Source organism: Cucumis melo, chromosome 10 (assembly GCF_025177605.1).
Source record: "Cucumis melo cultivar AY chromosome 10, USDA_Cmelo_AY_1.0, whole genome shotgun sequence".
NCBI classification, from domain to species: Eukaryota; Viridiplantae; Streptophyta; class Magnoliopsida; order Cucurbitales; family Cucurbitaceae; genus Cucumis; species Cucumis melo.
The window spans coordinates 9060381-9085348 of record NC_066866.1 but is presented as its reverse complement, the minus strand read 5'-3'; the positions used below and the strand labels follow the sequence as shown (position 1 = coordinate 9085348).

The 24968-nt window shown below is 34.5% G+C and overlaps 1 protein-coding gene across 2 annotated transcripts; it reads left to right on the top strand.

The window, feature by feature from the left end:
- The first annotated feature begins 16915 nt into the window (after positions 1-16915).
- LOC103501429 (60S acidic ribosomal protein P0) lies at positions 16916-19436 on the top strand. Of its 2 annotated transcripts, none has more exons than XM_008465001.2 (5): positions 16916-17443; positions 17582-17650; positions 18425-18523; positions 18600-18992; positions 19108-19436. In XM_008465001.2, the coding sequence occupies exons 1-5, from the start codon at positions 17186-17188 to the stop codon at positions 19249-19251; spliced, it is 963 nt and encodes a 320-aa protein (XP_008463223.1). In that variant the 5' UTR covers positions 16916-17185; the 3' UTR covers positions 19252-19436. The 2 variants fall into 2 exon arrangements, with proteins under 2 accessions (XP_008463223.1, XP_050946480.1); XM_051090523.1 differs by having other exon boundaries at positions 16970-17440.
- Positions 19437-24968: the final 5532 nt, after the last annotated feature.

Here is a 24968-nt window from a genome sequence, read left to right as displayed (position 1 = left end):
TGAAGTTTATGTTAGAAATCTAGAAATTTCATAGAGTTGTTGAAATAGGATTTTATTTCTTAAGCTTTGTTTTCGTGAGCGTCATCTTTAGTGCGACATGTTATGTATATCTTTACAAAACTAGAATGTTTAGAGTTCTAATACTCGGTTGGGTTGTTGGCAGGCTGAGAATAATTAAATCGAGCTTACAGACCAAGGATCTAGCCCATGACTGTGAGTGACAACCAATTTTGAAATATTTTCCATAACTGTTATTTATGATTGAATACGATAAATGTTTATTTACGAAGCCATGAAAGGTATTTGAATTACATGACTATTTTTAAGTATACATTTGGAGACTAGATTTCTTAATGAAATTTATGCTAGCATGTGGATATTAAATATTTGGAAAGTATTTAAACTGTGATGTTTTAAGCAAAGCATGAATTAATAAGAAGTTTTATTTTAAAAACTACAGCTTTTCACGAATAATCTAAGTAAGTTTAAGTTTTACGAAAGAAAAGGATAGCAGGCATGTTTTAATGTTTTCATACGATTTTTCTGATGTTTCTATTAACTACATGACTGAGGTGTTGAGCTCGAGGCTATATTGTACCATGTGCACACAGGTTAGATTCCATTGTTGACGTTGAGTGTACTCCGTAACAATGATGTTGTCGTGAGTGCTGGGCGGACCCCACTACACCGTAGAGCTTGTAAACGTTGTTGTACTGTGTGTACCCTACACAACGTAGATTTGTCATGTTAGTTAAAATATTTTGATATACTTGATAGGCTTTGCTAGATTTCAATGACGTATATATTGACTATTTAAGGAAGCTATTCTTACGATTATACGTCTATGTTTACGACTTGTATAAACAGATTTATAAGTGTAAGCTTTCACATGCTCTTACTTTTAAATTTCTAGTTTTAAACTGAGTCACTCACTGAGCTTTATAGCTCACCCTTCCAAAATGTTTTACACACTTTCCAGGTAGATATCGAGTTCTCGGTGCCTGATAGTCTGCCTTAGTCTGCTGAAGTTTCGATACCGATTGTCAGTACGTGGTTAGAGTTGTGCAGAGACTCTGTTGTATTATAATGTATATATCTTTATACGATATAGATACTCCACAGTTTATGTAAGCTTTAGGAGTTGCGGTTGTATAAACCTTTGTTGGTTATATTTTGGTTAAGGTGTCTCCAGGTTTACTTGTGAAATTAGTTATTTCCGAGATACATTTCATGCATGTATATGATTAGTCTAGGATTTCCTGCATTGTGTGCATATATAATAGTTTACATATGAGGTTGGCAAGTTCATCATATTAAAGTTTTAAGCAGAGTCGACAGATACATGTAAAGAAAAGCGTTGTCCGTCGGCTTCACGCCATCTTTCAGTCTAAGCTAGCAGGTAGTCCGTGAGGGGGTGTGACAATTCAACCCATGCGACTACTATCAGAGATGATATATATTATATAGAGACCTCTAACGAGTGGAGTCAGTGGAGGGACGAGCTTGTAGATGGAATATTTAGTGACTAGGAGTTGCATAACTAGTAGCACAACTAGTGTAGCACTATTGAATGTTTTGCGTTCAATTTCTTTGTTAATGATTGCCTTGGGTCTTCTTTTGTCAAAGTTTTGGAATTTACTTTTTTCGAATGTATTAGTTAAGCAAGTAAATGAATGGCAATATGGCAGTTCTCTAGAAGTTGAATGTATGGTAATCGTAGGAAAATTAATGATACTAATATGTTTGCGTTCATTTTATAGCATGACAAGACTGCCTAAGCACAGTTGGATGAAAAAGGAAGAGATAACCTTTGTTGAATGCCTCGTCAAGTTAGTTAATGGTGATGGCTGGAGGTCCAACTATGAGACCTTTAAACCCAGGTACCTTAATCAACTCGCAAGAATGATGGCCTTTAAGATTCCAGGTTGTAACACCCATGCTACAACACTATTGATAGCTAGATAAAATTGTTGAAAAGAATGTTCCATGCGCTTGTGGAGATGTGTGGGCCGTCCTATAGTGGCTTTCGGTGGAATGATGAACAAATATGCATCGTCACAGAATAGGAAGTGTTCAACGATTGGATAAAGGTGCGCTATTACTTATATGAACGGTTATTGTAGTATAAGTGAAAATATTACTAACAATTTTTATTGTACTTGAACAGAGTCATCTGACGACGAAAGGCCTCATTAACAGATCGTTTCCCCACTGTGACAAACTTTTGTACATCTTTCGCAAAGATGTGCGACTAGAGGACAGACGGAGACTTTTGGTAACGTCGGGTCTAATGAGCTTGGTGGGTACGAGGGATTTACCCTAATGCTGCACACGATATGGAGTTTAATGTATAGTCAGGGACTAGACATGTCACCTGACGAAGTAATGGGAATAAGAACCGCTCGGGTAAATGACGATAGGCATATTTCTAGCGGGTCTGAGCATAAATAGGAAGGACAGTCAGTAGACAATATGAATGTAATTCACAATGCCATTAAGTATGACAACGAACAACTTAACCGCATTGTTGATTGACCCGTCCTACAACATCAAAATGCAAGCACAACATGGCAAGACGTCGTCCAATAGTTACAGGCCATCCTTGAGTTGATATTAATGGATAGGTGTCGCTTAATGCGTATACTGATGCGTAACGTGGACGACATGAAAGCTTTCCTTGATGTACCCGACGAAATACTTATATTAATATTCTTTATTTTAAAAAAATATCATAAATCCATTAATGTAACCCTATCTCCAAACTCATATTATTATAATACTACACTCATAATCCTTTCCCCAAACATATGTTATAATAATACTACAATAATAATCCTCCCCCAAACATATATTATAATAATACTATAATAATAATAATATCCTTCCCCAAACACATACTATCATAACACTACCTTTCATATTCCTTCCCCAAACACAAATTGCCACTACCAATAATAACCTTTCCCCCAAACACATATTATCATAATCCTTTTCCCCCATTACTCTTTCCCTCCCCCAAACGCACCTTATAGATATATTTTCTCGGTTTGAACCCAAAACAAAACCAATAACTATTCCAAATCTCTAAAGGGAAATAAATATTATTAAAGAAGAAATTTCTAATATTAAAAAAGAAAATTCTCAAATTAAATTTGAACTTCTATCCCTCCAAACTCAACAAATAATTGACCAACCTTCAATTTCTAAAGACCACACTGAAATATTCCTCATGATTCTTTTATCAATCTTATCGACAAGGTTCAAGTACAAAAATGGCATTTTGTCATTAACCTTGTTATCAATAAAGAATATCAAGTGACTTCAAAAGTCTTGATTGATTCTGAAGCTAATCAAAATTGTCTATGAGAAGAACTAATTCCTACTAAATACTTTGAAAAAACCTCATAAAAATTACATGGTGCTGATGGCCATATGTTAAAGATTCATTACAAACTATCAAATGCACACATTTGTAACTAAGGTTATTGTTTCAAAAATACATTTATTTTAGTCAAAGATTTAGATGAAGAAATAATTTTAGGAACCCCATTCCTTTCTCAACTATATCCTTTCTCAGTAAATGAAAAAAGAATAGTTTTAAAGATCCTAGATCAAGAAATCATTTTTAAATTTGTAAACTCTATTTCTACTAAAACAATACATTCTATTCAAAGTTTTTCAATCTATAAAACTATTAATTGTATCCATAGAAAGACACGACAAATACAATTTTTAAAGGAAGAAATAAGTCATAAAAGAATTGAAGAACAACTAAATAATCCTTATATTCAAAATCAAATTAAGGAATTAATTGACAAGGATATTTGTGCCTCTATTCCTAATGCTTTTTGGGAATGAAAGCAATGCATTGTTAGCTTACCTTACATTAAAAACTTTCATGAATAAAAAAATCCTACTAAAGCCAAATCCATACAAATGAATGCTAAATTATTACAATAATGTCATAATGAAATTCAAGAGTTTTTAGAAAAAGAACTTATACGCGAAGTGAATCACCTTGGAGTTATGACGCTTTCTATGTTAATAATCAAGCAGAAATTGAACGAGGAGTACCTCGCCTTGTAAATAACTATAACCCTTAAATTCTATACTATAATGGATTCATAATCCTATACCAAATAAGAAAGACTTAATAAACTGAATACAAAATGTCCTAGTTTTTTCAAAATTCGATATGAAATTTGGATTTTGGCAAATCCAAATTACTGAAAACGCAAGTATAAAATAGCATTTAATGTTCCATTTGGACAATATGAATCGAATGTAATGTCATTTGAATTAAAGAATGCTCCTTCTAAATTCCAAAATATAATGGATGATATTTTTAATACATATCAAGAATTTTCAATTGTTTATATTGATGATGTTTTGATATTTTCTTAATCCATAGAACAAGATTTTAAACATTTAAGAATTTTTCATAAGATAATTAAACAAAATGGTGTTGTTGTTTCTCTACCCAAAATAAAATTATTCCAACAAAAAAAAAAGATTTTTAGGTAATGACATCTTTCAAGGAAGAATAAAACCAATTCAGAGAACAATTAAATTTGCTAACAAATTTACCGATGAAATCATTAATAAAAATCAACTGCAAAGTGTTTTAGGATGTTTAAATTATATTTCAAATTTTATTCCAAATTTAAGACAAACTTGTGAGCCTTTATATCAACGATTTAGGAAAACTCCTCCTCCATGAACTCATGAGCATACATGAGTGATTAAAACCATTAAAAGTCTTGTCAAGAGTCTTCCTTGTCTATCTATTATCAATCCACATGCATCACTCATTGTAGAAACAGATGCATCAGATATAGGATATGGTAGCATTCTTAAATAGTCCATCAACGATCAAGAGCAATTAGTTAGATATTTTTCGGGTATTTGGCTAGAAGCTTAAAAAAATTATTCAACTATCAATTTTTTCTTTTATCATTTGTCTTATGTACAAACAAATTTCAAAGTGATTTAATAAATAAAAGTTTTTTAATACGTGTTGATTGCAAAGCTGCATCAGATGTTTTACAAAAGAATGTTAAGAATTTAGTTTCTCGACAAATCTTTGCCAAATGGCAAGCAATACTTTCTTGTTTTGATTTCAAAACAGAAGCTATAAAAGGAAGTACCAATTCATTCCTGATTATTTTAGTAGAGAATTCCTACAAGACAAGAGGGAAAAAGAGTGAAAAAGAAAAAGAAAGTAAGGAGAGCAATGAATATGTAAGTTGGAGTACTTTTTATACTCTTTTAAGCTTGAGTTAATTGAAAAGAAAATTTGGAACTATTTTTAGTTGGGTTTAAAACTTAAGTTTTTTTTATTAGATGTTGGAAATAATGAAGTTAAGGGCTAAAAGTAAGTTTAAATTGAAGTGAGGGGAAATTTGGTCATTTCTATCATTATTAATTATTATTATTATTGTTGTTATTATTAAGTTTTTTAAAAGAAAGAGAGAGAGAGAGAAAGAAAATTGAGGACATTTTTTTTCTCTCCTCTCCTTTTCCTTCCTCACCCTTCTAGACCGATTGCCCCCCTCTCTCTTGAAAATCTCTTCTACCGCCACATCTCTTTCTCGCTCCTTCAAGTCGACATGTCACTCAACCATCGTTGCACCACCCCACCGTCGTTGCACTGCCTAAGTCGTCTGACAATGATCACCCCACCCGCGCACAACCTTCGAACCATAGTATTTTGAAGTCGTAGTTTTGATCGACATAATTTATTCGAGTTTCCTCCCTATGTTTCATCATTAGCCGAGTTGTGCTATACCTAACCATCTTTCATCGTCATTCGACAAGTCGAATCATTGCTAACATCGTCCTTTACCAACTCCCTATCATCGGATCTAAGTTTTGGGTAAATCTTCTTTATTTTAGTTGGATTTCTTCCTGAGTTTCAATTACCCATTAAATTTCGACTTGGTTCTCATGATACCCATTACATTTTAATGCTAGATTTGAATATTAGAGGAGTTTGAGCCGTGTCCAACCATTCGAAAGCTTGAAATTAGGCTTTTTGACACAACTTTGGTAAGTTTCTAAGCTTTTTGGAGCGAGGGTTGAGTACCATTTAACTTCATTGGTAATATTGAGTAACCTCTGATGTTAGATGCTTAATTCGAATTTAGATAGTAGTTAGGCTTGTGTTTGTTGAAGTTACGGATGCTTTACTAAGTTCTTTGTAATGTTTAGAATGGTTTTATTGAACTTTCTTAAAGCTTTTGAAATACCCATTAAGTTTAAGCATTAAAATGGAATTACCCATGATACTCGGTTCCTAGAGTTGAAATGGACTTTCCAATAACCTTGGAGTTCGCTTGAGTGTTACCTCCATAAGCTCGAAGCATAAAATGGTTTTAGGTACTAGCTTTGAATTTAGAAAGTCGTTAATGTGCGGTCAAGGCGATTTCAACAAGGTATCAAAAAGGTTTTAGGTAAATTTAATGAGTTCTCATAGAGTCCTTAAATACCCATTTAGTTTTAACATGAACTTAATATTACCCATGATGTTTGAATGGAAAGTTGGAGGCTTTACATAACTATGAAGCATTTTCGCTGCACTTAAGATCATTTAGGACAAGTGTAGATAATCTCTTAAGTTATTGACTTGTTAGTTTGGCTTTGAGATTGTTAATGAATCTAAACCTCTAAGGTGTGGATATTGGGTATACGAGCATATGGTTTTAAAAGACGACTTAAGTTTGTTTGCTTGTAGCGTTAGAAGTTTAAGGGCCCAAAAGTGAAATATTAGCCTAAATTAAAGACAACTTATTTTTGTTAATTAATTGCAATTAGAGTAATCTTTCGGTCTTTCTTCCGCTCTGCTCGTTTAATCTCTATCAGTACCAAATCTAAACGATGTTGTTTTTAAGTCTACACAATATTGAACAACCAAATAAAAGTTTGTAAAGAAATAGATATTTTATATTTGATACACGATCTTGAACCAAATAATAGTTTGGAAAAAAGAGAGGAAAAAAAAGAAAGACGATAGAAAGAAATCGCACCGAAGAGGAGAAGCAAAACGAAAGGGCAAACTTCGAATATTTAAAAAATGACTAACTTCATGGATGGTAAATATTTTACTAGTTTGTTATATTTATGAAAATCTTCCTAAGTTTTAATATAAATAATATATGTGGAATAAAATATTTATAGCTATAGATTATATATATTTTGAAAAATATGTAATATTTGAAATTAATGTGAAGAACAAATTCATCCATAAAAATAATCAAATCTAATTAACGAAAATAAATGATATTTTAAGACATTTATGTAAAAACAAAACCAAATTAGGTGTTTCCTCTATTTTTTTTTCTTATATAGCATAAGAATGAAATAAATAACTAATTAATCACTCATTTGATAAGAAGAAAGCGTTGGGATAGGAAGGATATATTTTTGGTAAAAATTGATAGGGGTGACAAGAAGAATAACATAATTAGAGGTTTACTTTGGATAAATGACAATTTTATTTTTAAATTGACAAAATAGCAAAACAGTTAATTTTTAAATAATAAATTAGAGAACAATGCCTTAAATGCCCTAAATGGCCTTACCTTATTGACAAATGTGATTTCTAAATACAATTGTAACAAATATCACAAATACCCTATAATTTATACAAACTATGCATCCACACTTGAATATTCTAATTTCCCCACCCCCACTCCACTCCCCCAAAGAAAATAAACATCTTCTGCAATATATCAAATCTTCTGCATGCAACCACTTCACATCTTCTGCATTTACTTCTCCACTTTTGAAAACCCTAGAATTTTTTTGTGCCATCTCATTTCCTTTATATTTTTGTTCCTTTAGCATCTTCGTTGCTTCAAATCTTCAATTAGCATCTCTGTTCCTTCAAACTTTCGTTCACGCAGCCATCTTCGTTCTTTCCTCTGTTTTGATGACTTTTAAGATCGCTTTCCACCGGCCTTCGTTCAGGTATTCAATCGTTTGTTTCGTCTTCAACCTTCTGTTCATTTTCAACCTTTTGTTCGTTCTTCAACCTTCTGTTTTTTAACCTTCTGTTCGTTTTCAAATCGATGAGTTATTCTTTGGATTTGTCCCCTATTCTCACATTTTCTGCAAGTAGATAAAAAATACCTCGTCCTCAAATTTTCTTCTTATGATTTGTCCCGGGTTTTAACATTTTCTGCATCTGCTTTTGATGTTCTTCTTGACTGGTGTTCTTCTATTTTGAAAATATAGTACAAACTTTTTTTTCTCCACTTAAATGTAAAATTTATAAATACAGTTGAATAGATATTTTATATTTTATTTGTTTATTTTAATCTTCCTAAAATAAATGGCATAAAATGTGAACATATATGCCCTTTATTTTAGGAAGATTAATTGTGTACTCATAAATATATATTGTTCTTATAAATTTTATAAATTGTAGAGAATATAAAGATGAAAAAGGGGAAGGGAGAGGTCAAAACAAGAACAAGTGATCGGTTAAGAGCCGCGGGGATCACTAGTTCTAAAAAATGATTGCTAACTAAAATTCCAACTTTGTCGAGTTCTTCTGGGGAGGTATAAATGTATGTTTTTAAGAAGTATACAAAAGTTGTAGATGTTTATAATTTTTTCAATGCCTATCAGAGAATAGAAAATATAATGGGAGAGAGATCGGTGAGCAAGCGAGAGAGTCTAGAAACTTCAAAAGAGAGGGGGAGGACTGAACCCCCAAAAGAAAACGTCAATGTACAGAAGAAACAAAGGATAAAAAGCTTGGTAAAGTGCATATTTATTTTCCAATGACTTGTGGTCTGTTAGGTTTCAACAATGCTTATTTATGTTATTGCCTGTTTAAGTTTCAAGAAAGCGAGTTTACAGAGGAAAAGTTGAAGGAAAGAAACAAAAAAGAGATTGAAGGAAACCCTTTGTTGTACTTGAATTATGTATTATATAAATTGATTATAACTTTGACAAACAGAAAGAAACTGAAAGCGAAAGCGAAAAGGAGGAACAAGTAGAAGAAGATAAACAAGTAGAAGAAGAAAATGATGAAGAAGGGGAAGCTGAGACAACAGTAGATGAAGATTCGAGTTCATCGACGAGTCAACGAGATGAAAGACCAATGGATACTAAGAAGAGAAAAAAGGTTGGGGAAAACGGAACGAAAGTAAGCACATAATTTGATAATGTGTTTGTTATTTTATGTATTGGCTATATATTTTGGTTTTATAAAATAGGTGAAGGATACTAAAATAGAACAAAAGGCAAGAGAAGATCGAAGGAGGAAGGGAAAGGCACCAATGAAACCGGAAAAATCTGGGGTATGTATTGTATGGTACTTCTGTTATATGTGATTCATTCAGATACTCTGAATCTGTGTTTTGTGAATGTAACTTGTGTTCTGAATGTAACTCATGTTCTGAATGTTAAGTATGGTATTGTGAATGTAACTCATGTTATGTTTTTTAACGTAAGTTTTGAATTTATATTTTGAATTCCATAAGGCATCGTATATGGAGTTTATATGTTTAGTGTATTTGGTTGTATGTTATTTTATGTTGACAGTGTATTCAATTATATATGTTGAGTGTATTTATATGTTGAGTGTATTTATGGGTTGAGTGTATATGAATTCCAGTAGGGAGCATATGTATTGTGAACGTATGTGAAGTTTTATGTACTTTGTATGTTGAATATAACTCATGTGGAGTTTTTGAACGTATGTTTTGAAGTCAACACTGTATGCTTTGAATCCTCGTGTATGTGGTGCAGTTAATTAAACTGTATTTGTTTATTATGAATGTAAACCATGTTCTGTTCCATTGAATGTATTGACGGTGTATTCAACTATATAGACTGTCTAAGATTCATTTGAAGTAGTTACAATATTTTTGTTTAATATATCTTTAGTGTTAATTAATTAAAAGTGATAGATATATGTGTGGTTACTGATAATTTTATTCAAATCAGTGTTAGGACTCGATCTACTTAATGTGCTCTGAGAGGAGAAACAAGCCTTTAAAGATCAATCTACACACTAAGAGTACAGTAGTAGACAAAATTAAAGGAAATCTTGGAGATAGGCTGATTAATAGGTTTAAGGATGAGATATTTAGGCACTTTCTAAACTTCTCCATAACAAACCAATCCTCACAATTGTTGTTGCACCTTATTCAGCGAATGTGCAAACCCAAATCGACTAGTCAGCTTCAATTTCTAATAGGAGGGAGAGTTCTGAAGTTTGGGTTGAGAGAATTTGCCCTTATAACTAGCCTAAAATGCCATGAGATTCTTGATATTAACCAGAAGGATATAAAGGGGGTGGGCGGCTAAAATGAGTATATTTTGAAAACCTTAAAATTGTGACGAGACAGTACTAGAACATTATGTTTAATATAAGTACTGTTGGCACTGATGATGATAGAATAAAAATGGCCAAACTGTACTTTCTCGAGAGTTTTTTGATCCCTAGGCAAGAATGTCGTCTAAGTATAGAGTGGGATCATATCATTATGGTAGATGATAATGAACTATTTGATATGTACCCCTGGGGTAGGGTTGCTTTTAAACTCTTAGTAGAATTCATAGAGTTGTTTGTAGCAAGGAGCAAACAAGGATTTTGATGGGGGTTTATTTTCCCCATTCTTGCTTGAGCTTACAAGGTAATCCCAACATTAAGTACCCCGCCCAACTTCTTTGCAACAAGGATTTCAAATGAAGTCCTTAGGATTATAAATTGGACAGCCGACACATAACCCAAATGGAAGGACTTAAAACAGAAAATCTTCGATTCACCAACGGTATGTAAATCTGATAATTTGTAGAAGTTTTGATATTCATAACAATTTTAATATTTATAAAGTATTTTGTTCCTTTTTTAAACAGTTTGAAGTGTCCCCCATGCTCGCCACACCAATTAAAGTAAGAATGTCATACTTTCTACCATTTATGGAGATAGAAAAATATATACTCAAAGAAGCAGAAGATGAGCTTCGAAAGACCCAAAATTCTGACCACGTAGCCCATGTTTCACTGAATAGAGGCATGCCCTCTACAAGTGGGATTGATGGCCTGACGAGAATGGTAGAAAAGATTAAGAAAAGTCAAAAGAGTATGGAGACAAGTATGGAGAGTATTCTTGAGTTTCTTAAATCTATAGAATTGAAAATAAATACTCGATTTGAAGAACTAGGGTAGAAGATTAATGAAATAATGAAGCTATAAGGAGCCAACAATCTAGTTCTTCGAGTGCCTAATACACCAATGAATTTATGGTAAGCATGTTCTGTAGACTTCAATAATTTGTGTGCAAGTAACATAATCTTAACAAATACACTGTATCTAGTATGTATTTGTTACGTAAGGAGCAAGGGCATTTGAAGAGCACCTTGACAAGGTGGAGGAGGACCAAGAAGAAGATGACGTTGAAGATTTGAACTTGGATTCAAGCAATCCAACGATGCTTGGAAAAAGGAATGACGACGAAGACAAAGACGAAAAAGGGCTCATGGATGAAAGTCGAACAGAAACTTCCAAAGGGCAAGATGGTGGGCAACCTAAAATGGCAAAATCAGGCACACCACCAACAGTCGGAGATAGAGATTATTCGCGATATAAGGTAAAAAAAAATCAAATTGTTGAAGCTGTGTATAATACATATTATAAACTAACATATGTACATAATTGTAATAGGCCATGGAAGAAATCGAGGAGGAGATAAACAGGATGATACGGTCAATCGATGAAAATGTTATATATGATGAAATCAAGAAAAAAGAAGATAGAAGAAAAACGATATAGTTGTGGATGTGTGTATGTTTCTTATATTAAATGACTATTAGTTTAAGGACATTTATATATCAAATACATTGAATCTGTATATTTAACTGTGTGAAATAGGCTGACCATATTAGGAAGTGTGTGGCAATCGATGATATGAATATTTCTTTGGGTTATTTACAAGTTGGCACTATTTGCGTTGTAATGAATGATGGTCATTATAGTGTATATGTTGATTACAATGTATTTGTTATTCTAGCTAATTAAAAATGGGATGTTGTGATTCATTTATCATTATGAATATCATTGAATGAATGGATTAATATAATACTAAATAAATGGATGACTATTATATTTAAACAGTTAGGATCACAATTGCAGGGTATATGACCTCTGATAGCGTGAGATAAGTTGGTGTGATCATAAGTTGTCGTTTCTGATCATGATAAGCGTAGTTCTGATCAAGTGTAGCTCTGATCATAAATTACAGGATATTTGAAACTGTGACCAAGTGAAAAAGGGTTGCTGTGATTGGTGGTGACATGTATTTTTTATTTTTTTTTTGTTGTTATTGTGCGTGATTGTTATAATAGACGTCTATTAGTTTTACGTGTGTAGCACAATTACAGGGTATTTGAAATTTGGCTTATAAGGATGTGAATGGTTGTATTTGTGGTTTGACTACCTATTTCTTACAAGGATGTGAATGGTTGTATATAAATGATATATTTTCTTTAACTAATACCTGAGAAATATTAAAGAATGCACAAGGTCAATATTCATTGAATTCAACCCCAAGAATGTTGAAGAATGTGCAACTAGCATTTGGCAAAATTAAAAATAGACCGCAAATGACCAAGGTAATAACATATATAGTATGAATCTGGGTTCAAAATTTTGAAAATGGTAATAACATACTTAATATAAACTCTTGTTTGCCAATAACTTGTAGATTAAAGGGAAAATGCCAAGTAAGGATAGGCTTTCAAATATAGAGGAAAATAGTCCAACAACGAGGGTTATTCTAAAACATGTAAGCATATCTCATAATTTATACGTAATTTATAAATTATTATCCTATTAATGGACTTCCTTTTTTCTTAGTTGAACCCCACAAAGGAAGGATTGGTAAATATGGCAGAAGACGGGGAACATAGAATGAAAAGATTAAATGTTAAACAGTATAGAGAGATTATGCCAGTTTCAACAGGAATATGGATAGATGCTTTAAGAGAAAAAGTAGCTCCATGAAGCAAGGATAAAGAGAATTCATCCTCAGAATGACCATTGTTTGATTTGCATCTAAGTCAGGCTTGATAGATCCATTTTAAACTTTTTTGTTAGGGGTCTACAATTTATGGGAATATTTATTATTTTATTGGATTAATTACATTAAATCTATAAATTTTTTGTTCAACTAAAATATTTGTTTTTAGATATACGAAATTTATCAATTTATTTGTAAAGTGATTTCCAAATTCATGCTTATAAGTTGCAAATTAAGTAAATTGAAATACATTGTATTTGGAGATTGATGTTTATATGAAGGCAATATAATAATACAACTTATATGTACAACTTATAATTGCGATAATCAACATCATATAACCTGCCTATTCAAAATAACCAATATAGTATATTTACAAAAAATTATACATGTCAAATATGATTAGAAACTATACATAATGTACCTTGCCCCTATGTGGTAATATATGTCATCACTTTCGTATTAGGACAACCTCAATGTATCTAGTTTGAAAATAACTATACTTGAATTTAAAACAGGTCAATACAATATAATGTATTTAGTCAACATACCTAAGTCACTGTAAAATATAAGAAATACTTTGTATTTCAATGAACAAAAGATCAATCTTATTTGAATGAATCATTCAACCCACTTAATAACAAATACAACTATGAATATAGACAATTAGAAATGAAATATAAAGTTCTTACAACTTTAAATTATTAAATATGAAAATTATTAAAACAATAACTTAACGTTGAATGGGTTCTTTATAAGACCTACAATTGTGACATTTTTTACCACACCTGCTGCAACGAATAGTCGCTTTTTTCTCTAAAAATGAAGTAAACCTCTTCTTTTTTGGTCTTCCAGTTGGACATTTAACCTACGGTGGAAGTATTCCATCATTGCTACCTTAGTGCGTATTTCTAATTTGGTCTACACTACCAATAGGACATGTTCCCTTCTTGTACAGGTTTATCAAATTTGAGACATAGTAGAACTTATCAGTGAACAAATGGAGATTAAGATTCCTTGTGGACAATGCAATACATGCATGTGAACAAGGGATCAGATCAAGGTTCCATTGATGACATGAGCATGTGCGATCTAAAATGTTGACGACAAATTGTTCCTTACGATGGTGAACTTCAAATTCATGTTGGTCTACATGATATATCTGTCAAAACAATACAAAAAATGTCATTTACTTATTGCATTTATTTTTCAAATATTAAATAACTTATATTCATTAAGCGACTTTCCCTTAAAGATTCCTGAATCATATCTTCTGCATATATTGAAAGTTCCATGCATTGAAAACTCCATTTGGTACAACGTTCGAAGAACCCTTTTTGAACCAAACTACAAATTGATTCTAGAAGTCCAATTACAGGCAATTCTCGTTGTTCTTTCAAAGTAGGATTCATACTTTCAGAGATATTGGTTGTAATAACCTGGTATCTTTGTCTCCTAAAAATGCCCTAGCCCACCTCTGTCTTCCAACAGCTTCCAACTCATGCCTTATTGATAGAGATAGTTATTCGAGTTGTCTTCTGTAGTACTCAAATTCCAATGGTGTATAGGCTTTGACACAGTTATTGAACGAGTCCTCCATAGGAAGTGATTTATGGTTCTTTTTCAAGTTCTTCAACAATTGGAATGCACATAATCCATGTTCAACTATTTCATAAACGACATTAAACCTCTTTTCTATACTTTTGTGAGCATCAGACACAATTACCATTTCATTATGTTCCCCAAAAACGGCCTTAAGATTTCAAAAAAACCATACCCATGACAAATAATTCTCTGAATCAACAACAGCAAAAGCTAATGGCACAATTTGAGAATTGTCATCAATAGTACAAGCAGAAATGAGCGTACCAAGATATTTGTTCTTCATGGCTGCACCATCAACGAAAATAACTGGTACGCAATAATTCCATGCATCACTTGAAGCAGCTAGTGCCACAAAATAGAATTTAAACCGACCTTCATCATCTACTTCTTCAGCTGTATATGTACCCAAAAACAGCCAAATACAATAATTTAGGATTACAGTGTATTTCTAAATTGATCATGTGTTATTTGTTAAAATACAGAGTATTTGTAGTTTTTATACCTAGGTTGTTTCGAATCAATTTATCCAGAAATGCAGACATGGCATATGAGTTCTCCAGAGTACCCCTAATGGAATTCAAAGCAATTTCACGTCCTCTCCAAGCTTTATCATAGCTTACGTTCACTCTGTGATGAATCTTCATATAATTTATAACATCCCGAAGGACGACATGGAGCCTTGTCATTCATTTTAAAAATTGATTTCGTACACTCAGATACAATCCAAGATGTTGCTTGTTTGTGATCATTCTTCACGACGTCAACAAAACATTGATGTCTCCGTGAATTTACGAACTATCCAAATATCACTCTTTTTTTAATATCAAAGCACGTAGATACCAAGGGCAAGATGAATCTTTACATCTAATATTGAACGATGTACGATTGGACGTAACAGTAACTAGTTCAAAGCTATTATTCAAAGCAAGCATATAAATAGCTTTCTTCAAAACTGAATTTTGCCTAAACATTGATCCAACTCTAATGGATATACCAGTATGAGACGATTCAAATGCATCAAGGTCAATAATTCCATTTTCATTACGCGAGTCTTCAATTCTAGGTAATTCACTACTCAAATACGAGGTATTTCTGATATTAGTAGCAGATACAGTGTCAACGACAACAAGTAAGTCATTGTCGATGAATTTCGACATGACTAACGTAATCCAAGACACATCCTTATCATCCACAATTCAAATGAGGTTCGAATAGTTGCAACCAATCTAGTAAATGGTTAACCGAGAGACAGAAAGTTCTGAAGTTGGAAAAAATCTAAGTTGGATGCAGTTTACAAATTCTTGAAACGACGATGAAACTGGAACATATACATCAATGACGCAATAGTCAATATATCGGGATGATTAATCCATCTACCATCGAATACAGTCTTCACTCGTTGTAAAGCCATCAAAAGAATTCAAAGGGAACACGTTTATTGAGTACTCCAAAATCTGTTAGATTCTATATATGAGGGATATATATTAAATTAAATTATTGTTTCATATATTATACGAACTCTATGGGTTCAATAATGGATATTTGTTTTTCTTTTTACTCTGCAATGCGTTTTCTGTAGCCCTCGCGTTTTAGTTTGATGTAGCGGTCGGGTATTAAGAAAATATGGTAAACTAGGGCGAAGGAATAAGATGTATATGACATAATCTTAGGAATCTAATATTAGGAAGACAAAATTAATGATTTTTCATAAATAATTTAGAAAATAAAATGTTAAAATTAAGAGAATGTAAACTTAATTTATTATATGTGTTTTCTTGGTAAATAATTTAGAAAATAAAAAATGATGTTGGTTCTTTCCTCCGTTATTTCCTCAAATCAATATCCTTCAAATTTTCGGGAGGGATTGAATTTTAAATAATTTAGAAAATAATAATTATTGCATTATATTTGACATGATTTTAGGGAGGGATTGAATTTTAAATTTAAACTTAACTAATTTATGATAATTATTTGCATTATATTTGACATGATTTTAGGAATGGATTGATACGATGTTCGTAAAAAATTGAATATTTGAAATTCTTTTTCGTTTATTTCTTAATATTTATCGTAATAATTAATTACTACATTATCTTTGATAGTTTGCTATTTTTCTTCGTATATGCTATTTACGCGGATTCCCCGAATTGATATCTAAATGGGCTTTTAGTTATAAGCCAGAACTGGTGGGCTATTGTGCAAATTCAAAAAGCCCATTAAACGTTGGTACCTCAGAAGATCCAACCCATCAAATCAACAATGAACATTAACCGTCAGATCTAGGTTAAATCGAAACCCTGACCCTCAAATTACGTATATAAAGCAAACCAGCGGCCATTTTCATCTTCTACCAGTCTTTTAAGCTCCCCAGGAGTTGTCCAAAACCCTAAAAAACCCTTCTTAGCATTACACAGAGGTTAAAGAGACGGCATAGCTTCGCTGTCCGCCTTGGCAGAGCATCCAGCTTCGTCTTGGCCCTCAGTTTTGCTTTTTTTCTTTCTTCTGTAACCTCCTTTTTTGTTGTATCTTAGAATTTTACCCATTTCAATGGCTATCAAACCCACCAAGGCTGAAAAGAAGGTTGCTTACGACTCCAAGCTCTGCCAGCTTCTCGATGAGTATAGCCAGGTCTTGGTTGTGGCCGCTGACAATGTTGGATCCAACCAGCTCCAGAACATTAGGAAGGGTCTCCGTGGTGATTCCATTGTGCTCATGGGGAAAAACACCATGATGAAGCGCTCTGTGAGGATCCACTCTGAGCAGACTGGTAACAAGGCTTACCTCAACCTTCTTCCCCTTCTTGTGGTAAGTGAAGTTTTCGGGTCTTATATTTTGATTTGAATTTCCATATCTGTGTTATTATGATTATTTTTAAAGTTCCTATCTGCTAATTCTCTTCACATATGGAGATTTTGACATTGTACGTGTATTTGGTTGTAACAGGGCAATGTTGGTTTGATCTTCACCAAGGGTGATTTGAAGGAAGTCAGTGAAGAGGTGGCCAAATACAAGGTTTGTAGTTCACTTTATGCTGTTCTTTTTGTTGTTTAAATTGGTCTCTCTCTAAATTTTCTATATGGGTGATACTTTAATGGCATAATATCACGAGGCCACTATAAATATGAAATTTTTAGCATCATTATGTTTAGTGTTGAATTATAGCGACTATTGTAACGAATATTTCACACCTTCAAGCTTAAACGTTATTGCTGTTGAGTTCTGTTGAATAGTGTTGAATGATGGATAAATAATGAATATTTCACACCAATTGTTCGCATGGACACACACATTTGTTCATCATGTAGCACAATAGGTATGTTTACTGGCTGTACAAAGTCAATATGAGTTCAATTAGTTAGTCACTTAACATTTGTTAAGCATAATAAATATTTGACTATATGATACAGATTAATAATTTTGAGCATGAATTTAAAACTGTTCTTTTACCAACATGTGTCACTTTGGCTGTGTGTATGTTTCTCGTCTATGTATTCCTGGATCTTGGACTTGAGGCCATTATTAGTTACCAGTATTGCTTAAACATTTATGTAGATCTTGGATTTAGGCATTTAGGAATCGTGGACACGTTCTAGTATTGAAGTTTACCACGTGCTTCTGTTTTGTCTGTGGGTTTTCTTAGCTTGTTCGTGTAGCTTTAATTATGGTTATTGTTTTTTTGAAAAGCATTCATGTCACATGTGTTTTGGGCTGGTTTTAGGACGTGTTTTCACATGTGTTTTCATGACGATCCATTTTCTTTTGTTCTTATGTTTTCTAAAATTGCAGGTTGGAGCCCCTGCTCGTGTTGGTTTGGTTGCTCCAATTGATGTCATCGTCCCACCAGGCAACACTGGGCTTGATCCATCTCAGACCTCTTTCTTCCAGGTTTGTAAATTTGATTATAAAGTAGCAACCCTTTTCCATGAATGTGATCTGAGTTTTTGAATTCTTCTCCTTGCAGGTTCTTAATATTCCAACCAAGATTAACAAGGGTACTGTCGAAATTATCACTCCCGTGGAGCTCATTAAAAAGGGTGATAAGGTTGGATCTTCTGAGGCTGCTCTCCTTGCCAAGCTAGGAATCAGGCCATTCTCGTATGGTCTTGTTGTCCTCTCTGTTTATGACAATGGATCAGTCTTTAGCCCTCAGGTGCTTGATCTGACCGAGGATGATCTCCTTGAGAAGTTTGCATTGGGTGTTTCCATGGTTACATCCCTTTCATTGGCCATTTCATACCCAACTCTGGCTGCTGCACCACACATGCTCATCAATGCATACAAAAACCTTCTTGCTGTTGCAGTTGCTACTGACTATTCCTTCCCCGAGGCTGAGAAGGTTAAAGAGTATCTTGCGGTATGTGCCCTGTTCCCTTGGTTGGGTTATATTATTGTTACATTTATCTTTTAAAAGCTTGCTTTGGCTATTGCGGCTGACAAAATTCCCAATGGCTTCTCTTGTACTTGTACAGGATCCTAGTAAGTTTGCTGTTGCTGTTGCCGTGTCTGCTGCTGATTCTGGGTCTGCCCCAGAAGCTGCTGCAGCTGTTGAGGAGAAGAAGGAAGAGCCAGCTGAGGAGTCCGATGACGACATGGGTTTCAGCTTGTTTGATTAATCTGTATGTTAGAGATAATAGTAGGAGGACCTTTTGTGTTTTGTATCTCTTAGACTTACAGTTTGGTTTTTTCAGAGTTGTTTTATTCTGCTGAATGTTACAATGTTTTTTGTTATTTAGGTTTCTGTTATGGATCGATTGCTTTATTTAATATTTGAAAGAATTTTGAGACTTCTGTTTACAAAGTCTAAGCAGTATGTATTAGCCATTGCGACGAAGCCCTGGATAAATTTAATGCTTCGTTTCAATTTTCTTTTTTTTCTAAAGCGTAAAAAACTTCTGTACTTAAATTTAAGCTTGGTTTTATGTTTTGTGTTAATCAAGTCTAGGACCACGATTATGTTAGACCTTCAATTATCCATCAGTATGAAAGGAGGAAGAAAGATGGAAATAAAAACTAATAAGAAAAATAGAGAATATTGTTCGGTTAGAGTTAGTTACGGTAAGGGGGGACCACGAGAGGATTATAAGTAGTTAGAAGAGAGGAGAAAATTCATTCAGTAACTGGGCTCTCTGGTGAGTGGGGTGAATTACATACTGTAATTCATGTGTTTGTTAAGTGAGTAAACTTTGTGTATAAATAGATGCTCATAGATGGAAGAAAGATATGAAAATCTTAGAGAGAATCTGTACTTGAATCTTGAGAAGCAAGATCAATAGATTGTAACAGGAATCAATTCTGTGTGTTCCTTATTACTGAAATAAATAGAAAAGTACAATTTCGATATACTTGAACGGAGTCCTATCAAATTGGTATCAGAGCCGTGATCCAATAAAATGGTACAAACTAGGATTGAAGAAAGACTCGAAGTAATCGATCAAGAAATAGCACTGATGAAGAAAGAACTCGGGAAGATGCCGATCATCGAATTAAGCCTGAACGATATTGCGAAGAATATGCAGACGATGCGAGCCCAGTCGGACAAACAAGAGCAGATGCTGTTGATGATAATGGAAACTATTGCCAAGGATCGTACCACAACCGGTGAACGCAACAAAGAACCTAATGTGCACATGTCTGTGACGAATAAAGGAAAAGAAAAGGAAGCAACCTCCAGCAAATCGGCCGTATGGGGTCGAAGTAACTCCGACGACTGAAACGAAGGAAAAACAGAGACCGAAGAAGCTGCAGCAGACCGGAATAAATTCAAGAAAGTTGAAATGCCCGTGTTCGCCGGAGAAGACCCAGACTCATGGCTCTTCCGCGCTGAAAGGTAATTTCAGATCCATAAACTTTTCGATTCTGAGAAAATGCTTGTTTCCACGATTAGTTTCGACGGCCCTGCCTTAAATTGGTACCGATCTCAAGAAGAAAGGGAGAAATTCATCAGCTGGTCAAACCTGAAGGAAAGATTATTAGTAAGATTCAGATCGAGTAGAGATGGAACGGTATTAGGAAAATTCTTACGAGTTAAACAAGAAACTATAGTCGATGAGTACCGGAACTTGTTCGATAAACTCGTCGCGCCATTGAGTGATGTCCCGGATCCTGTTGTCGAAGACACTTTCATGAATGGCTTGTTCCCATGGATAAGAGCAGAGGTGATACTTTGTCGACCAAAAGGATTGGCCGAAATGATGGAAATCGCGCAATTGGTTGAGAACAGAGAGATCATACGAAACGAAGCCAATTTGAATAGCTTCGCGGGCGGGAAATACCTTCCGCAAAATACAACAAGTAGCAGAGGAACGACAAACACTATCAGCGATAACAAAGCGAATACCACCTTCCCAATGCGAACCATCACTATGAGGAGCTCTAATAATGCCGAAATCCGTAAAGACACCAACTCAAGAAGATTGCCCGACGCAGAATTCCAAGCTCGAAAAGAAAAAGGACTCTGTTTTAGATGCAACGAAAAATACTCAGCTGATCATAAATGCAAAATGAAGGAACTACGCGAGTTGAAGATGTTTGTTGTGATAAAAGAAGGCGAAGAATATGAGATAATTGAAGAAAATACTACCGAAGAAAAAACACTAGCACTACTGCAAGTAGAAGAAGAGCAGAAGACTTTTGCAGAATTATCCCTAAACTCTGTTGTTGGATTGAACGATCCTGGCACAATGAAAGTTAAAGGAAAGCTTCAAGAGAGAGAGGTGATCATTCTCATAGATTGTGGGGCCACTCACAATTTTATTTCCAAAAAATTAGTAGAATCACTACAATTGTCGATCAAGGAAACTGCCCACTATGGTGTTATACTAGGATCCGGAACAGCGGTACAAGGTAAAGGAGTGTGTGAAAATGTAGAAATTCAACTAACGAATTGGAAGGTGAAGGAAGAATTTCTACCGTTAGAACTCGGAGGGGTTGATGTTGTGCTGGGTATGCAATGGCTTCATTCACTTGGAGTAACAGTGGTTGATTGGAAAAACTTTACACTTACGTTTCCTAACGAAGGGAAACAGATCTCAATAAAAGGAGACCCTAGCCTTACTATATCACGAATCAGTCTCAAAAGTATGTTCAAAACTTGGCTTGATCAAGATGAAGAATTTTTGATCGAATGTAGAGCAATACAAGTTCATAAAGAAAATGAACAGGCCGATACAGCAATTGCAACCATTGAAGATGAATCCCTGCAAAACATACTGAAACAGTTTGGAGATGTGTTTGACTGGCCGGAAAAGCTCCCACCAAGAAGAGGAATTGAACATCAAATACATCTCAAAGAAGGGACTAACCCAATAAACGTTAGACCCTATAAATATGGGTTTCAACAAAAAAACGGAAATGGAAAGATTGGTAGAGGAAATGCTAACTTCAGGCATTATCAGGCCAAGCAATAGCCCCTTTTCAAGCCCAGTACTGTTGGTTAAGAAGAAAGATGGCAGCTGGCGTTTCTGTGTCAATTATCGGGCAGTAAATAACACTACAATTCCAGACAAGTTCCCAACACCAGTGGCTGAAGAACTATTTGATGAGCTAAATGGCGCAACGATGTTCTAAAAAATAGACCTCAAGTCAGGATATCATCAAATAAGAATGGTTGACAAGGATATTCCAAAGACGGCTTTTCGCACTCATGAAGGCCACTACGAGTTCCTTGTTATGCCGTTTGGATTAACCAACGCCCCCGCCACTTTTCAAGCCTTGATGAACAACATTTTTAGACCATTTTTGAGAAAATTTGTTTTGGTCTTCTTCGATGATATCCTGATCTACAGCAAGAATAAGAAAGACCACGTAGAGCATATTGAAAAGGTCTTCCTCGCATTGAGAAAACATACCCTATTTACCAATAAAAAAAGTGTAACTTTGCCAGAAGAAGATAGAGTACTTGGGGCACATCATATCGGAGAAGGAGTAGAAGTAGATTCTGAAAAAATCAAAGCAGTTGCGGATTGGCCATGCCCAACAAACATAAGAGAAGTCCGGGGATTCCTTGGATTAATAGGCTACTATAGGAGATTTGTCCAACATTATGGGTCAATAGCGGCCCCATTAACTCAACTCCTCAAAAAGGGAGGGTTCAAATGGAATGAAGAATCTGAAGAATCATTTCTAAAGTTGAAATATGCAATGATGTCTCTACCAACATTGGCCTTACCCAACTTTGAACTTCCGTTTGAAATAGAAACAGATGCATCCGGTTTTGGAGTGGGAGCCGTGTTAATCCAGTCAAAGAGACCCATTGCCTTCTATAGCCATACACTATCCATGAGAGATAGAGCCCGACCTATATATGAACGCGAGTTGATGGCTGTTGTACTATCCGTACAAAGATGGAGACCATACCTACTTGGGGCAAAGTTCGTAGTAAAAACAGATCAGAAATCACTAAAATTCTTGCTGGAACAGAGGGTCATCCAACCACAATATCAAAAATGGCTATCTAAACTACTGGGATATTCGTTTGAAGTGGTTTACAAACCGGGCTTAGAAAATAAGGCAGTCGGTGCCTTATGAAGAAAACCTCCCGACATACAATTAAACAGCATATCAGCAGCATATTTTGTGGACTTGCAAGTCATAAAGGAACAAGTAGAAAAAGATGAGAAGCTAAAGAAGGTAATAGCCAATTTAAGCAAAGAAGACGAAGCTCAAACCAGTAAATTTACATTGAAGAATGGCCACCTGCATTACAAAAATAGACTGGTAATCTCAAAAGCTTCATCCCTAATTCCAGTCATGTTAAACACTTTTCATGACTCAGTAGTAGGAGGACACTCCGGGTTCCTAAGAACATATAAAAGACTAGCAAGTGAGCTATATTGGTAAGGGATGAAATCGGATGTCAAAACACACTGTGAGTCCTGCATAACTTGCGAACGTAACAAAAGTTTAGCTCTATCACCGGCCGGACTATTAATACCACTTGAAATACCTCATCAAGTTTGGAGCGACATCTCTATGGATTTTATTGATGGTCTACCTAAAGCAAAAGGATGTGATGTAATACTCGTTGTAGTAGATCGGCTCAGCAAATACAGTCATTTTTTGGCCCTTAAACACCCTTACACAGCCAAGTCAGTAGCAGAGATTTTTGTGAAAGAAATAGTCCGACTGCACAGATTTCCTACTTCTATTGTCTCCGACCAGGATAAGGTGTTTCTCAGCCATTTATGGAATGAATTGTTCAAAATGGCCGGTACTAAACTAAGTAAAAGCACAACATACCATCCGCAGACCGACGGACAAACGGAAGTGGTAAACAGGGGCCTAGAAACTTATCTTAGATGTTTCTGTAGTGAACGTCCAAGGGAATGGATTTTGCGGCTACCTTGGGCTGAATATTGGTATAATACTACTTATCAAGAAAGCACTGGATATGTCCCCGTTCCAAGTGGTGTACGAACGTAAACCTCCAACCTTGTTATCTTATGGAGAAAGAAGGACTTCAAATTCTTCGGTAGACAAACAGTTGAGAGAACGAGATGTGGCATTAGATGCATTACGGGAACATTTGTTGCTAGCACAACAACAAATGAAATTATATGCTGACCAGAAAAGACGACATGTTGAGTTCCAGATTGATGAATTAGTGTTGCTTAAGATACGTCCATATCGACAAACCACCTTACAAAGTAAAAGGAATGAGAAGCTATCATCGCGGTATTTTGGACCTTACAAAATTCTAGAAAGAATTGGTGAGGTAGCATATAGATTGAAATTACCAACGGATGCAGCTATTCATCCTGTTTTTCATATCTCTCAATTAAGGAAATTCGTGAGTCATCAGACAAATGTATTGCCTACACTACAAAACGTAACAGAGAAGTTTGAATGGCAGTCCCAACCGGAAGAAGCGCGCAATTACAGACAGGACAAATCGGGGAAATGGGAAGTGTTAATTGCTTGGCAGAACCTACCGAACTATGAAGCCTCGTGGGAAGACTATGATGAAATAAACAAGCGGTATCCTAATCTACACCTTGAGGACAAGGTGAATCTAAAAGGGGGAAGTAATGTTAGATCTCCAATCAAGTTAGTTTACCAAAGAAGAAATAAAAATAATAATAAACAGTAAGTAATATGTAACAGAATTAGTTAAGGAAAGAGGTTAGCAGATTAGTTAGAAAACACATGTTAAATGTGCTAAGAAGAAGTCAGTAAACTTTGAGTATAAATAGATACTCATAGATGGAAGAAAGATATGAAAATCTTAGAGAGAATCTATACTTGAACCTTGAGAAGCAAGATCAAGAGATTGTAACAAAATTGATATCTCATCAATTCTGTGTGTTCCTTATTACTGAAATAAATAGAAAAG